Below are 16,412 nucleotides of genomic sequence, written 5' to 3' on the forward strand. Positions count from 1 at the left end.
GCCAGCACCTTCTGATGGATTATATGTGTTTTGTCCTGGCGTCGTATGAATGAGAAGGTATCAGCCTTTTAAATGAAGCTGTCATTGCGAGCTGGGGTCAAACTTTCAGGAACTTGATTGAGAACGAATGAAATTGCCTAAAAGAGGCTGTCAGCAATATTTGGAATGTTAAATTTTAGTAATGGTTTGGATTAATAGATAGAAAAAACAAGTCGAGAAGATTTCTAGTGAAATATGGGGACATTTCTGATCAGGCACCCAGCTGATTCCCATCCTCATTTCCTGGCAGCTGCCCAGCTGGCTGGTGTTTGAAAGCAGAATTTTTTCAATTGGTATATGTGAAATACTGAAATACCAAGATTACATCATAAAAAGTTGGGAAGAAGATTCTTAAAACTTTTCACCAACTCCACCTCTTCCACTCCCCATCTTCAGTTACCGCAGGACCCTAAATTTAGCTCCGCAGTCTGGATGTAAGGACCATCTTTCTGATTTAAGCATGAGTTTCTTCTTTATTTTTCTTTTTTGTTTTTTTTTCTCCCCCTCCATTCTGATGAGTTTAACCCCCCCCCACTGCCTGCCAGGGAGCTTGCACCAGAAAGTGCGAGTAAAGAAGAAAATACATATACTGCCCACATGCAAACCGCAGGAGGGAAAGCCTCTTGACTTAAATAGGAGGGGATGGGAAGGAAAGAAGTGAGGCTGAGGACCAATTTCTGATCCGTTCACCCCCGAGCCGCTGCAGCAGCCAGCCAGCTGTCCCAGCCCTGAGCGCTGGGAACTTGGCCACTGTGCAATAGCTTAAGCAGCGCCAGGTATACTGTGTACACTAACATGCTTCATTAACGGGTAGGTGCATGCATATTTATGTCTACTCATTAGCTGCTGGAGCAAAGCATCCTTAACAAAATGCTGCACACCGTGCCTTTAAACGAGGCCTTCATTTAATTTAAAAAAAAAAAGTCTTCGTTTCTGCAAAATAAATTTGATAATGACTTTGATTTTTATGTTCTTTATAGCATGCCTAAAAACAGTAAGGGATTTTTGTCTAATTTGCTGCCAAAGCACCATTTTAAATAACAGCCACAGCATTTTGTTTTTGCTAATGCCAGCATTAAAATGTGAGTGGTTTGAAGCTCGTGGGGTTTTTTTCTCTTTGGTTCCGTAAGAGTATTTGTCTATGAATGGCTATCTATATAAGGCAGGTTAGTGAGCTAGATCCTCAACAGTATTTCATTTTCTTGCTTACAGGGCTAACTTAAAAGCAAGTTTTTTCAATGCTGCAGTGACTGAAGAAGCAGTTCACTCCCATGTAACCATGAAAAGAGGGCCACAGAGCATTTTGCACCATGCATTTATTTTTTTGATTATTTTCCAAATTAGCACCATATCTCACTAAGGAACCTTGAACCACACAACCGAGATCTTCCTTTGCATGCAATTGTAGATGCATTTCATGAATAGTTTGAAACCCTTGTCAATGCATATATATATTATTTTATTTTATTTTTTGGAAAGAAAAAAAAAAAGAACTCTTTGTGTATGTGATCTGAAGCATGTAACCCTAAGATGTTGCATTCTAAAAATGACAAATAAAGGCCTTTCCCAAATATTTTGGTGTTCTGCAGCCTGTTTAATATGTTCTTTCCAATACATCATTTGGACCAAAATAATAATTAAAATAATTTTAGTGATAATAATTGTGGGATATGAACATTGCACTCACGTAGGAAGCAACCAGGTCAAGGCAGAGTGTTGCAGATTTTTGCACGCATAGCACTGAACCAAGCTTATTTTAACCTTGCAGGCAATAAAAGCGAAAATGGAGGAACTTAGGCCTTTGATACCAGTGTTGGAAGAGTACAAAGCCGATGCAAAATTGGTATTGCAGTTTAAAGAGGAGGTCCAGAATCTGACGTCAGTTCTAAACGAACTCCAGGAAGAGATTGGCGCCTATGACTACGAAGAGCTTCAGAACAGAGTGTCAAATCTTGAAGAAAGGCTTCGTGCATGCATGCAAAAATTAGGTAGGCTCAGAACAACATGGTGGCACTGGCTAAACACCATCGATGTTAAACCACGCATCCCGTCTGGAGGCAGAGATGCTAGACTGGACATCTCCTTGTGCCTGGCCTGGCTGTAAGAGATGAGCTCGCACAGCCAGCTTTGATCCTGTAAATATTTATGCTATAAGTAGCATTAATCTTGGGAGTAGTCCTGCTGAGGATTACTTGCATGACCAATGTTGCTCATGGCGTAAGTGCTTCAGGATCGGGCCCTTACCTAGGCATGTGACTTTTTGCAGCGTTTGCATAAGCGGACGGTGAAATGCGGTAAATGCGTGGCCTATTGCACGTGACGCTTATGCAAAGCAAACACATGCACCCGTTTTGCTTATGCATCAATGTCCAACCTTTTCGCTAACCGGACCTGGCACCTCAGCAAAGGTCTCTGCGCGCCGCTTTAAGTAGCGCGTGTGCGTGTGTGCAGGCTGTGACTCGGTTTCCCTTTTTCCTTTCCTTTTGCATCTTGCAAATCCCTGTTGAGAAGAGCATGATGTAGCTGGTGCGGGTTCGTGTGTTGGTCCGGACTATGCCATGCGCAGGATATAAATCCTGCCCGTCTCTCCCGTTCCCCGAGGGAGCAGGGAGCCCCTTCCATCAGGCCAAGTGACCAGCAATGCTAAAACGTGGGAGATTCATCTGTAATCTCATTCAGAGAGTATTAATTGACGGAAGCCTGTGGGTCTGTTGGGGGGAGACACAGCTGTAGCTAAACCCAGTGCCTGACCCCAAACAGAGGGTGGAGAAGGGGGGAAGAAGGGCACTGCCTTCCGCAGCTGCAGGAAATCTCCCCACCGTTTGCTGGCCTAGCTCTGACTTGATTTAATTTCTACTTACATTATTGACTTTCTTGTTAAGCAATTTAGATAATCTAAACACATTAACTGCTCTGCAGTCTATTTTGGTAGCACATATGAAATCACACTCTCAGGTAACTTCATGGAAGATCAGATCTCTTCTGAGCACTTTATATCCTTGGCAAGGTAACGCTTTGTTTCTCTCTTGTCTCTGCTGGTGGGGTTGCTTTTGCTTGTTTCTAGATGCCTCCACACTTCTGTAAGCAGCCGCTTCCCCTGTATTTCCCCCTGCTTTTCCATCCTGTCCCCTCATACCTTGTAGGTCCCTTATAAGCTACCTCTCACTCGAAATCTCGGGGAGGAAAGCGAATTTCCATGTAAGCCTGGATGCTCAGAGGTATTTGAACCACGAGCGTGCAGCGAGTCGTGCACCAAGATACCCCCGGGGAGCTGCCCGGGCAGCAGGTATAACCCCCCCGGCCAAGTGAGAGGGCAGAGCCTGATTTCTCAGTTGTTAACAAGCGCTGATGTGCCCGGGTTTGGTTCCGGGGCAGAACAGGCTGAGGCGAGTCGTGCCGTTGCTTTCTGCACCGTGTCTGCGGTCCCTCTCCTCGCCCCGTGATGGTCACGGGGAAGGCAGCAGGGTTGGGGGATGGCAGGGAGGTCCGGACCTTGTCCTCACGCGCTTGGATTTCACCCTGAAAGCTTAATGGGGGCAGAAATGATTAAGGTTGTAATGACTTGGTGCTTTCTGTGTTAGCGGTACCTAATACCTGGAGCTGTATCACGTGGGGACCATACAAACATCTCAGGAATGACGCTCCTGCAGGGGGTAGGATAAGAAAGGCTGAAGAAGAGGCACAGGAGAGTCTGGTTGACCCAGGTCATGGAGCAAACCCCCCCGGCAGCTCCACACCACCAGCACAGGGCAGCTCTGCCCTACGAACAGCTTTTCTCATTCCTCCCCTGCCACAGGCAGAGGTGGGTGTGATGAGAGCAGACAGTGCCCAAGGAGGGATCCACTTGCTGCACCCGTAGCCTTCAGCCCATCTCTTGAAGATGAGGAGGAGCTGCGGGTGAGGGGGAGAGGGAACAGCAGCAGGACCAGGGATTTGAGTCTGGGCGGTAGAAGTACTTTCCCGGGATAGTTCTCTAAACAAAACCATCCTGGACCCCGCAGCCCCTCTCCAGCTGGCCTCGGTGGAGCTGCCCAGCCCAGGCTGACTCCACCAGAGCCAGGGAAGCTGTGATGATCCTCCCACAGACCCTGGGCAGACTTTAAGAAGTAGCTGCAAAACCATTCAGGACTCCAAAAAGAGTTTGTTCTTAGACCGTTAGCCCCTTCTGCTCTGAGCCGTGTCCTGGCTCATTACAGCCCCTCATGCTCAGGTCCTCCAGCTGGGACAGCCACCCAAGGCAGTAGCCCAGGTAAGACCGACTTGAGGCAGCTAGGATGGTGAGCTCTTGCAGGCAACGTTTTCTAGAAACTTTCGGGGGGCTTTTGGAATCTTTTTGAGGCTTTATTTGGGCATTTTGGCTGGGTCCCTTCTTTCTCCTCTTGCTCTCTCTATGACCGTGGGGTCAGGGCAGCTTTTCTGCCTTAGGGTGTTGCAGCACCCCTGGGTGCTCGCGGAGACGGATGCTGAGTCTCGCAAGGGTTCGCCCAGGAGGGTGATTTGTTTGGTCACTTAACAGCAAGCAGCACAGATTGAATTTCCAATGTTGTTTATCGCTCCGGAGTGGAAACCAGTGAAAATGGTAGTTAATTGAGTTAAATTCAGATAACAACCTTACAGACACTTTGCTGGTGCACGATGAGACACTGTTTGCTGAGGATTGCTGTTTGCTGCAAATTCCCTGCTCAGAGGAATTCACTGACGTTTCAAGTAGCACGTTTTAGCTTAGATTTGCTCCTGCACGGGCCAGCAATGCTGCTCACCTGGTGCGTGTTCACCTGCTAGAGCTCAGGATACAGCAGAGCAGTCTCAGGGAGCTGCTGCAATAAGCACAGGACAGGGGAAGGGGAGGGGATGTGCCGTGTTCCCGTACAGTTTGCCTCTCCCCATCCTCTGGGAAGCACTGATGCTTGACAGGGCAGCAGCATTTTCCTTAGACAAGGTCCTGTTTTGCGTTTTCCTGAGCATTATTGATGGATCAATAGTGAAAACTCTTCCTGACCCTGGCATGTGTGTGAAGGGGAAAAAAAAAAAATCAATAACGGCACGTTCAATCTGTTACTCTGTTTACACTCTTAAAGATCACTATTTATACAGGGATTTTAACGTTTCCATTAGTGTTCCTAAGAGCAGCCTTGGAGGAGTGGAGAGGTTGTCACTCCTTGATTCGAGGGGGAATTTAACTCTGCTGCGCTCCGCAGGTTCACGTTTGCTTGATAGCACGAGCTTTCCCTGACTCCTGCTAAAAACCCCAGCCCACAATCCCAGTGCAGAGACGGGACAGAGCCCTGCCAGCCTGTCCCAGATGTTTTTGGGATGGGGGGCTCCCAGCTGGGCAACAGAGGCCAGGGCAGGACACAACCCAACCGCTGCAGCCCCATCCCTGCTGCGGAGGGCTGGGACCGGGATTGGGGGGGATCAGACCTCGGCTTCGTGGGAAGCCCCAGCAGGGAAGGCGCTCGGCTGTAGCAGCAGCAGCCCAAGCAGAACCGCGGAGTCCAGAAGGAGACGGCGCTGGTGTCGGCGCGGTGGCTGCGTTGGCGGATAAATTGCTGCTGAGCTGCTAAACGTTGCTTGTGGGCTGGATCTTAGGAGAAATATGGAGCGGGGGTGTTAGTATCCTGGGAGGATGGTAGCGCTCGTTGTAACTGGCGGGAAGAAAGCGTGTCTTCTCCTGCTGGAAAATTCCTCGTGCGGCTAGAGGAAGGGGCTGTGCGCGTGGTGTTTCGTTGCTGCTCTGCTGAGCTGCAGGAGGGCAGGTCGGAGGCGGTTGGCTGGGTCAGCCTGGAGGGTCACTTGGGAAGAGGCTGATTTGTGCTGTTTTCCAGGAACTGGGACACACAGGTCCCCATGGGTCTGGGGACCTGAAAAGTGCTGGGGAAACCGGAGTGAGAATAGATCCTCGGTGCATGCCCCAAAAGCTGCTGCTCACAGACTTCCCCTGTGTCGTGGACTCATAGATGAGCACCAGGTTATGCTTTCCTGTTGCACATTCATCCCTGAGTGACTTGAAATGCCTGTAGCATCCCATGCTCCTGCCATCCCAACGGGAGAGCAGGTATGCTGCAAAAGGCTCAGCACCCATGGGTGCTGGGCTGCTCAGGGCAGGAGGGCTTTGCTGCACCGTCAAGCAGCAGCTTTAAGGCAATTGCAGCCAGGGCTTAAAAACTCCCTTGTGCGAGTCAGCAGAGTCTGGTAGAGGAAGGACTTGGATGTTGGGTGTCTGGGGCTCTCGCCCCAGCTCTGCTCCCAGCCCACCGCCCCATGCTCAGCTCCTCGCCCGCAGAGGAGAGCACCGCTGAGACTGGCAGGTGCTGCTGGTGGGTGCTTCGAGGCTGGGCAAGCTGCTGCCTTGTGCCAGAGCATGGGGAGACGCAGGAATCCTGTCTTGTGAGCTACCACTCTGATTCATGCTGCGACATGTCCGTGGGAAGCAATAGAAGAGAGAGTCCCCTCTGCACTCAGTAAAGTAATCTTCCTGCTTTTAATGATTGCTGGCCCCATAGAAGGGGGAAAAAAGCTGATGGTGTTAGGAGTGTGGTGTGCATCTCAGCAGGAACGGACGGGTGAGTGAGGAACACAGAGGCCATAGTTGTCCATCCTGGGTGATAAGCCCATGAGAGCTGCAGGGAGCTAGCCAGCTAGGGGCCTTAAAGCGCTGGGTTCCAGGATCCACTTGAAACCTTCCCCCTAGCATCTGGGTGCCTATGATAGCTTTACACCAAGAAAGAAAATACCTTGCCCTGCGTAAGAGCAACCCTCTTGCATTGCTGAAGAGCTGTTGTGAATGTGCCTCCAGCTGAACGTGTATGAGATGTAGCCTCACTACTTGCAAACAACAGTAGTTTACCCTTATCAGCTGCTGCTGCTTTTTTTTTTTTTACTTTTTTTTTTTTTTTTTAATCTATGAGCTTTTATACAACCTTTTTCTCCAGGGAAATGGAAGGAAGGAGATAAAGTGACAGCAATGTAGGGCTGCGATAATGGAAAGCAGTGTTGAGCAGATCTGTGATTAGAGGAAGGCTGGTCCTCTGCAAGAGGAATTTGCAGACATTAAGCATTTATTATTTTAACCCGTTGCATCCCTTTGTCAATACCTTGCTCTCCTCCTGAGCTGACAGGTTTTGAATGCATCAGACAGGCAGGAGGACAAATTCCCATACATTGTGTCTCAGTGAGGCCAAGAAAGCTCTCGGCTTTTTGGTGGGATCTCTTTCTATCTGGCTGGTGCCTGAAGGCTGTGGGAAGACTGATGGTCCCCTTGGCCATGTCATGCTGGTGCATATCAAGAATATCTTCATCTATATTACTCCCTGGGCTAAGGTGACCCCTTTGCCCGCAGCTCAGAGCTGAGGTAGGTGGATGTGTCCCGTGGCCATAATTGTGAATATAAAGGGGCAGATGAGGATGAGCTAAGGAGAGAGGCAGCTAAGCGATTTGCAGGGTGCATGTACTGGAAACATTCAAGGTCAGGTTGGATGGGGCTTTGAGCAACCTGATCTAATTGAAGATGTCTCTGCTCATTGCAGCGGGGTTGGACTAGATGACCTTTAACGGTCCCTTCTAACCCAAATCCTTCTATGATGCTATGATTCTACTTGGTAATTTTGAGCAGAAGGACATTATCCTGAGCTGGCGGAGCTCAATATGTGTTTCAGCAGCACCTACACAAGTTCCCACCTGTGGCCTCGGCCCTGGGTACCCCCCGCTGAGCAGCGGGACCATCCGTACCCCAGTGTAGCTGCAGCTCAGCCTGCAAACCCAGCACCCGGAGCAGCCGCTCTGTCCCAGCACCGCCACCTTCCCCTTCCCTGGCCTGCCAGCGGCTTCCACGCCAAAAAGGAGAAGTCAGGAAACACCTTCTGAAGTTCAGGTTGCGTCCGTCTCCCTGGTGCTGCTGACCTTAGCTTGCCTTGCTCAGGAGGTGCTGTCGCAGGTCCGCTGAATGTGTCCGGGTTTTAAATGAGTGCTGCCGTAGCGACAGACCATCCAACACCAGCCCCCAGTCCCTCCCGCGGCATCTTTGGCTCATCACCTGTCGTTCCTTAGTGCGCATATGCCAAAATGTTGGTGTTGCAAGAAACCAGAATGGCAGCTTTGCTGAAATTTGGGGATATCATTGGAAATAGGAACTCAGCGTGTGGCTGCACCTTCGATGCTGAGGCTGTAGCATTGCAAGCATCCATTCACAGGGGTCCCTGGAGGGATGCTGGGTTCAGTGTCAGGGGACAGAACGATGGAAGCGAAACAAGCTGCCACGGGCAGCCGGCATGGCACGGAGAGGTGCAGCTGCTTCACCTCATATTTAGGGCTTAAAAACACAGCAGGGCACTTAGCTGGGCTTGCAAATGTGCTGACGTGCCCACTGAATTCAATGGCATGAAATCAACAGTGTGGAACACCTAAATATGCTTCAAAACCTGGCTTGGAACGCTGTGCGGGTGCACATCTCCGTTGTGGTGGTGCTGAGTCTGGGCAGGATTCCTGGGGCAGCTCCCGAGGGGCCCTTGGGACACCCCACCTCCTGCCTTCCATCCTGCTGCGTTTGGGTTCCTCTCCTGGAGCTGGCGAAGCCCAGCCTGGCCGAGGAGACGGGAGGAGGCTGGTGAATTCATTACTGTCTCCTAAGTGTGCAGACGTGATAGGGAACAGAGAAGGTGGCTGGTGGAAGCCGGTAAATGGTCTTTGCAGGGAAGAGATTTATATTGCATATAATTTCCCACCTTTTTTTTTTTTCCGTCTTTGCATAACCTGTAACAAATGCGTGGTTCCAGCAGGGCTGGAATAGACACGTCTGTCTTTTTATCTTGGCTGCACCCACTCTATTATAGCAGAAATGAGCAAAGCTATTCAGCTAATTTCTCCACCTGGCTGCGTGACCCTGGCTAACTCTTCTCATTTTCTGTTCTGCGACATTAGCAGCACGGCGAGTTCAGGAAAGCTTCTTTTCTTGGGGGCAGTGTGATAAGGACAATTGTCATTAAGAGGCATGAAACAAACAAAAGCGTCCAACAGGTCTTCTTGGCCTAATTACCTCTAATTAAATAAAAACAGAGCTGCCCATCAGCGGGGGAGAGCAGTGGGCAGAGCAGTGTGGGTGGTGGCCGGTGCTGGTGCCCCTCATCGGGGCTACGGGGCTGGCTGGCAAAGACCCACCGCCAAGCGAGCCGCAGTGGTGGTCTGACGTGGTGCTCACCAGCCTTGCACTCTTTTTCAGCTTGTGGCAAGCTGACGGGAATAAGTGACCCAATCACAATTAAAACCTCGGGGTCCAGGTTCGGATCGTGGATGACGGACCCTCTCGCTCCCGAGGGAGAGAACAAGGTAAGATCGCCATAGCTTCATCCCTGTGTTCCCACCTCCATCAACGTGGCTGAGATCATTGAAAACTCATTGCATCCAAGCACCGAAGCCCGGGTTGTGCCCTGTGAAACCTGTGGAAGGTCCTAATTCATCTCACGGGGCTCTGCTGGCCTCCTCTGCAGTGGGAGGGGGCTGAGGATCCTGAAGGAAGGGAGGATGAGGAGGGGGCTGAGCAGCCCCACACAGTGGTTCCTTCCCAGGGCAGGTGAACCTCACTGCAGTGATGAGTGTGCATGGTCTCAGAAGTGTCACCGCGAGGTCTGTGCTCTCCGTGGGAGGGAAAAATCAAATACTGGGTTTCTTATCTGGGTTTGGCAGCCAGGAGGGAGCTGGGGCCAAGCAGAGGGACCCGTGGTCCTGGTCCCCGCTGCTCTTCTGCTGCCAGCGCCTCCGATAATGTCATCTGACTGCCTTTGTCCTCCATCCTCCACCTTCATTGTTGTGAGGAATTAACTGACTGCAGCCAGAGAGAGATTTGTTTTGGTCTTTTTTTTTTCCATTCAGACCATTCAATTTTGATCCCAAGGAGGTAGGAGGCCAATAACTGGCTGAAAATCAATCCAGGCTTCCCATGACTGATGGAATGGAAAATATCTCGAGTGTTTGCTGAGGATTTGCAGGCAGCAAAACAAAACAAAAACCACAGAGCTTGGCTGCATGGCAATTCCCTCCTGCACGCAGCATCCTTCATCAAAGGATGAAGGCACCAGCAAGGGCTGTATCGAGGCAGCTATTTTGAGAGCTCTGCCCTGTGATCGGCTCTCTGTAGGTAAGAGAGGACGAGGGATGCTCTGGAGAAGCCGCCCCTGGGGATGGCTCCATTTGCCCGTGGATGAAGCAGCGGTGACTTGAGATCTCGGGCTCGTTCCTTCCAGCAGCCAGCTGGTTGGCACTGGTTCCCCAGTACACCTCCGTATTTTACAGTTATTACATAAAACTTCACCTATAGCCCCAATAAGATCCTGATTAGAAGTGGAATGGAAGGCTTTACCCACATTACATCTTGTTTTGCTCAAGAGAGGGGACAGATTTGTCCCCTTCGGGCTGTTTGCTGCATCCCTCGGCACTAACGTGATCTATACATCTGTGCAGGGAGACTCAGGCCTGTTGCAGCTGAAGCTGGTTGATCAAATGCTAAAGATCTTCGCATGTCTTCAGAGAGTTTTGTCTCAAACCAGGTTTTTTTAAATTTTTTTTTTTACCCGTGCCTTTTTCTGCAGTGTATTTTTGTCGTGAGAGTAGACAAGCAGTTTTCTCTGGGCTGTAGCTCAAGCTTCACAAGCATGTATGTCTATATAATATATAAATCTACTGTGAATTTTATTAGAAACATACAATTAAGTGAACTTCGTTGGCTGCCCAGCAGAGTGGGAAACTGGGCATGGGGAGAGATGGGCAGTTTATCATATCCATCTTATGTCGCCAAGCCCCGGGAGGTGTTTGATGGTTCATATGGTCATTTATTCGTGTCATGAAATCGTTGAACACAACTGGGGAAAATCGCGAGACCCACAGGAGCAGCCCGGCGGCGAGGCAGCAGGTGGATGCTGAGCGCCGGGATTGATGTGTATTGGCAGGAGAAGGTTGCTCAAAGCCAGCCGGTGCGATGAGACGTTGCTATCCATCAATTTTTGCTTCTCCAAAGCATGAAATGCTGCCACCTTGCAGCCCCAGCGTGATGATATGGGCTTCTGCTCTTCTGGGCTTCTCTTTGTCTCTCTAAAAACTGAGCACAATGCATTGGCATGCATAGTTTTTTAATACCAAATAATGAAATGGGAGCAGCAGAGAGACAATCAGTTTTCTGGGGGGTTTTTTTGTGATTTCCCAAGCTGGTTTAGTTGAAGGCAGGCATTTCATTAAGTGAGGAACGCTCTCCAGCGCCACGTCTGACAGCAGAAGCTCTCCCAGGCTGCAGGCACCTCTCCGCCGTGGGCTCAGGGACACGCGTGGTTTTTCTCTGGTGCTTTTGCAGCCATCCTCAAGCCCACGGTGGAGGTGTGAAATTCAAAGCCATTTGCCACACGTTCATTCCCCACCCCCGCAGTGTTTCCAGGGAGGTAATGATGGAGGGATGAAGTTCCCTACCAAGTTTTTGCAGACCCCGCTTGGCCTTTCAAATACATCAACCAAAAGCAGTTTACATGCACATACCGTGTGTAAATGTTTGTCTGCTCTTCGACGGGACCCTGGAGACAGCCATATTGCAGAGACGACACCAGCAAAGGAAGTTTGCACTACAATGTTACCCAAATCTGCATCCTTAAAGGCTTCCCTCTTGCTATTTTGATTTACTTTTTCTCCTTCCTAAAGAGTTTCTACAGAAAGCAGTTATCTTATTTTTAGGCAGCAACTGCATACAGAATGTCATTCACTGGCTGGATATTTCTTCTTGATATTAACTGCACAGCTTTGTCATTTGCCTTGGAATTGGTTTCGTATGACAAAAGCTTTTTTTTTAAGGAGTCTAGACAGTGTCCCTAGTGAACTGGCACTTAAATGATGATCTAAAATCTATTGATACAAAGATTTTGATGTCTTTGTCTCTTATATTTTAGTGGCCTTGGTTTCAGCTTTTGATGCAGGATTGTAGGATTTTTAAACCAATACGGGCTTTGCCTGAATTTCCTTGACAATGAGCGATTGCACCCATCGCTTCTGCATGCCAAATTGATGGAGTTCTGCACAGCAGCTGGTATCATTTACTGAGTGCTACCATGACAGGGCTTACGGGAAGCAAAAGCGGCATCAACATAATATGCTGGGTTTAGCCAGAGAAAAGATGTTAATTGCCCTCTGGAAGGACGGTGTCCGTCACCCAGCCTAAACTCCCAGGTTCCCAGGGGAGATACCAGGTTACCCCCCGGGAAAGCTTTGCTATTCAGTTGGTTTCTTGGCTGATTTGGGGTTCCAAAAGTTGGGTTTATTTCTGGATGTACGTGACAGGCGTTGGACGTGTCGTTTTCCAGCGGGTTGGATTCCTTGCTCTGGATTTCGCTTCCAGCTCAGTTTCTAGAGTGATATGCAAAGGGCTCAGCCAGGTCTCTGCTGTTTTCTAACCCCATGTGTTTCTATTGCTCACCCAGGTCTGGTACATGGACAGCTACCACAACAACCGCTTCGTCCGTGAATATAAATCCATGGCAGATTTCATGAATACTGACAATTTTACCTCCCACCGTCTCCCTCACCCGTGGTCGGGCACTGGTCAAGTGGTCTACAATGGCTCTATCTATTTCAATAAATACCAAAGCCACATAATTATCAGGTTTGATTTGAAAACAGAGACCATTCTCAAGACTCGCAGCCTGGATTATGCCGGCTACAACAACATGTACCACTACGCCTGGGGTGGCCACTCGGACATTGACCTCATGGTGGACGAGAATGGGCTGTGGGCTGTCTACGCCACCAACCAAAACGCGGGCAACATCGTCATCAGCAAGTTGGACCCCAACACCCTGCAGAGCCTCCAGACCTGGAACACCAGCTACCCGAAACGCAGCGCCGGGGAGGCCTTCATCATCTGCGGCACGCTCTACGTCACCAACGGCTACTCGGGAGGTACCAAGGTGCACTACGCCTACCAGACCAATGCCTCCACCTACGAGTACATCGACATCCCCTTCCAAAACAAGTACTCGCATATTTCCATGTTGGACTACAACCCCAAGGATCGGGCCCTCTATGCCTGGAATAACGGGCATCAAATACTTTACAATGTCACCCTCTTCCACGTCATCAGGTCTGATGAGTTGTAGTCCATCCTTGTTTAGAAACTGATTTAGGGAAAAAAAAAAGGAAAAAAGGGAGAAATGAATTTAAAAAAAATACTAATATCAAGGAAACACACTTTAAGTAAGTAAATATATAAACAGCTGCCAAAATTAAGACCAACATCATGGAGGATTATTCAGCATAAATTTGACAGATCAGCATTACCTCTACATTTCTAGAAGTCTGGCCCTGTGTTATAGACTCATGAATAACCATGTACTTGCAGCTGGAACTGCACTTGAAGAACCACTTAAGTTTTGGGTTTTGTTTTGTTTCTGTTCCGATAGCAAACCTATAGTACATACTAAAGAAGTAAGGCAATGACTGTTGAAAGTTTATCCTTGGGAGACTCTCTCTCTTCTGTATGTGGGTTGCATGGACATTTTTCCGACATCACGGTCAGCTGTGATGGATGTGTGATTTGTATTTCTAAGCAGAAAAAGCTGACCCGTGAGGAGCTCTCGCTGTCTGAACAAGACCTATCACAGGTTAGTTTTCTTCGCCTTCCATTGCAGCTACTGTCTCTCAACTGTGTTCTTGTCACTTAGATTAACTGTGCTGAGACCCGAAGTAGCTCATGGATCTGTGTCTTAGTAACTATTAAACACGATGGTTTAAGTATGTATTATGAACAAGTTGTTGTACCCATATTGTTTGAACTTATGTATTCAGCAAATATATTGTATAATGTATGTCTGTTATTTACCAGAGGTGGCAAAACTTTGTATGTCCAGTTTATGCAATGAATGTTGTAAATGCAATGATGTAGTTTGGATTAATAAATGATGGTTTTGTTTCTAAAAAGAAAAAGAAGATCAGTGTTCACCCTTATACACAGATAACCAATTTCATGTTGATAATTACAAGAATATTCTCTTACTGTTATACTATCTACATAGCATTATGGTGGTTGGAAATAGCTTCTGTGGAAATTCTGTGGCATCAGATTCCCATAGGAAGCCCTGTTTATGGAAGTGTGAAGGTAATTAATTTTTTTTAAGAGGAAAACTTTGTACTATCCACAGTTATCTAAGGAACAATAAAAATATTAGAAGACTTCCCTGCTTTGTTTATTGTCTTCTATGTACAAGTGACCAAGTGTAGGGGAGGCGTAACAGGAATTATTGTGGGGTTTTTGGGTAATGGTTGAGCAGCCATCCTCACAGAATCACTAAGGTTGGAAAAGACCTGTCAGATCATCAAGTCCAACCATAAGCCAGCACCACCATGCCCACTAAACCATGTACCACAGTGCCTCGTCCACACGTTCCTTGACTTCCCTTACATCTTGAATCAAGCATTCCTGACTTCCCTTACATCTTGAATCAAGCGTTCCTGACTTCCCTTGCATCTTGAATCAAGCGTTACCTGATGGGTCGCTGCAGCTGGGAGCCGGAGGGGCCGGCAGCAAGGAGCCAGAGGCCAAGAAGCTGGAGGGTTTGCCTCTCTGCTCTGTAGGGCTCCCGCAGCGGGATTGCCTTCCTGTTTGCGTTTGGAGCTTCAAGGAGATAAAATCCTCCCTCTGCTCCCATGGCCGCTCTCCGCTGCGAGGGGAAGCGAAGGCGGCTGCAGTGAGGCTGTGTTGCTGCCTGCTAATGCGGGCAGGGGCTCCGGCTGCCCGCCGTGCTGTGCTCAGCCTCCTCGCCATCCTGGGGCTGGCAGCAGAGCGGGGTCAGGGGGTGACAGCGTTTGATATCAGTGCTACAACAGGAGAAAATTGTGTCGTCTTGTCGCGTTCAATAGAGTTGGAGACGCAGTGCCTCGGATTGCCTGGTGCAATTGGATCATTTTCCTTCTCAGATGCTTAGAGTGCTTCTCATCCTGGATTTGCTGTAGTCTTATTATGCTAGTAAAAATCTCCTTCTGTTTAACGCAGCTAGCACTGCGATGCTTATTATAGTGAGCAACTGTTACTGCTGGGGCCCGAGCACTCAACACAATCATTCCTCTTGTTTTTGCCAAACCAGGGGGCTCACGGCGTTGCAGGATGCTGCAGTACCGCAGCACACACCTTGAAATGATCCGAGGCACTTTTCCAGCTGAACGCTCCTAAAGCTCTTCATATTTTGAAGCTTAGGACGCTGGATGCTAACATGCTCTTCTCAACCACCTTTAAGAAATCCTGCACTTCCCCACTCTCCCCTTACACGCTTCCACCATGTGCTTTCCCCACGGCAGGGCTCATTTTACCAGGAACCCAGCACCACCAGCACCTTCATTCTCCCACCACTCTCAGGCGTGAGATGTGGGGTCCCACCTTGCCCTCCAGCCCCAAGGAGAGCGGTATTCAGCAATCCCCATGCCACAGCCAGCCCCGGGCGAAGGGACAGGACCCGTCCTGCCTTCGCTGCCCGCCCAAGCTGGATCTCGTGGGCAGCAGGGATGTCTGGTACCTGTGCACGCTGCAAAGGGCTTGCTCTGCTGTCCTTAGCCCCTTGTTGTCCTTTCCAAACAAAGCAGGTGACCGTGTTTAGCACCACCAGGCATGATGATTTTTCAGCCAAGTGGTATGTGAACAGCTATATTTGCTGATGAGGTTCAGCCCTTGAACTCGGCAGACGGATGCATTAGGGCCCTTGGAAGGAGCGCGGAGCACTGAGGTCAGGAAATTGAATATAAGCAATCGGTGACTGCTGCAAATTGCACGTATGGTTTTCAACCTCTCGGCCTTAGCAGAAGGTCCCTGCTCGGCTCTTCGGCAGGAGGAGAGGGGAAAGAAAAAGATGGTGTAGCGTGGTTTCCCAGAGCTGGATTAAACCGCAAGCAAGGAACAATCCTTCATGTGTAGATGTTTGAGCCAGTTACATGGGTCTGAGATACTGCCCTGTGTCAGCACTACTCCTCTTACTGAAACGCTGGCTGTATCCAGAATGGGGACAGCTCTCTGAAGACTCGTTTCTGTGCTACGCACCATATTTCCAGGGCTCTGAACCGCCAGGTTTGTGGAGATCGTCAATCTATAGCAGTGGTTTTCCCTCCAAGAAACTAAAAAAGGGGGCTGGAAACCCATGCTGTAATTGGCAGCAGTATTGATCTTCAATGCACAAGAGAAATCTGTTAAGCCAAAAAGCTGTAAGGCACCTGCAGTCATTTCTATTTAATTAATGCATTTCTTCAGTGCAAACTCATTTAAGGGGAGCACACTGTTTTTATAAGATTTAGAGCCAGATCCAGCGAGCGCTGCAATCAATGGGACGGACGCCGATGCCTACAACAGGGGCTGGGCTTTTTTTGCA

General features: G+C 49.0%; 1 protein-coding gene across 4 annotated transcripts in view; it reads left to right on the forward strand.

Annotated features, from left to right (window-relative positions):
* OLFM1 (olfactomedin 1) overlaps positions 1-14,225 on the forward strand; it is a 34,343-nt gene extending 20,118 nt beyond the window's left edge. For all 4 annotated transcript variants that reach the window (XM_059828733.1, XM_059828729.1, XM_059828732.1 and 1 more), the window contains 3 exons: positions 1,808-2,027; positions 9,254-9,360; positions 12,486-14,225. In XM_059828733.1, coding sequence (XP_059684716.1) covers positions 1,808-2,027; positions 9,254-9,360; positions 12,486-13,160 — 1,002 coding nt within the window. In that variant the 3' untranslated portion in view covers positions 13,161-14,225. The remainder of the gene's footprint in view (positions 1-1,807; positions 2,028-9,253; positions 9,361-12,485) is intronic.
* The last annotated feature ends 2,187 nt before the right edge of the window (positions 14,226-16,412 follow it).

The sequence above is a fragment of the Gavia stellata genome, chromosome 24 (genome assembly GCF_030936135.1).
Source record: "Gavia stellata isolate bGavSte3 chromosome 24, bGavSte3.hap2, whole genome shotgun sequence".
NCBI lineage: Eukaryota > Metazoa > Chordata > Aves > Gaviiformes > Gaviidae > Gavia > Gavia stellata.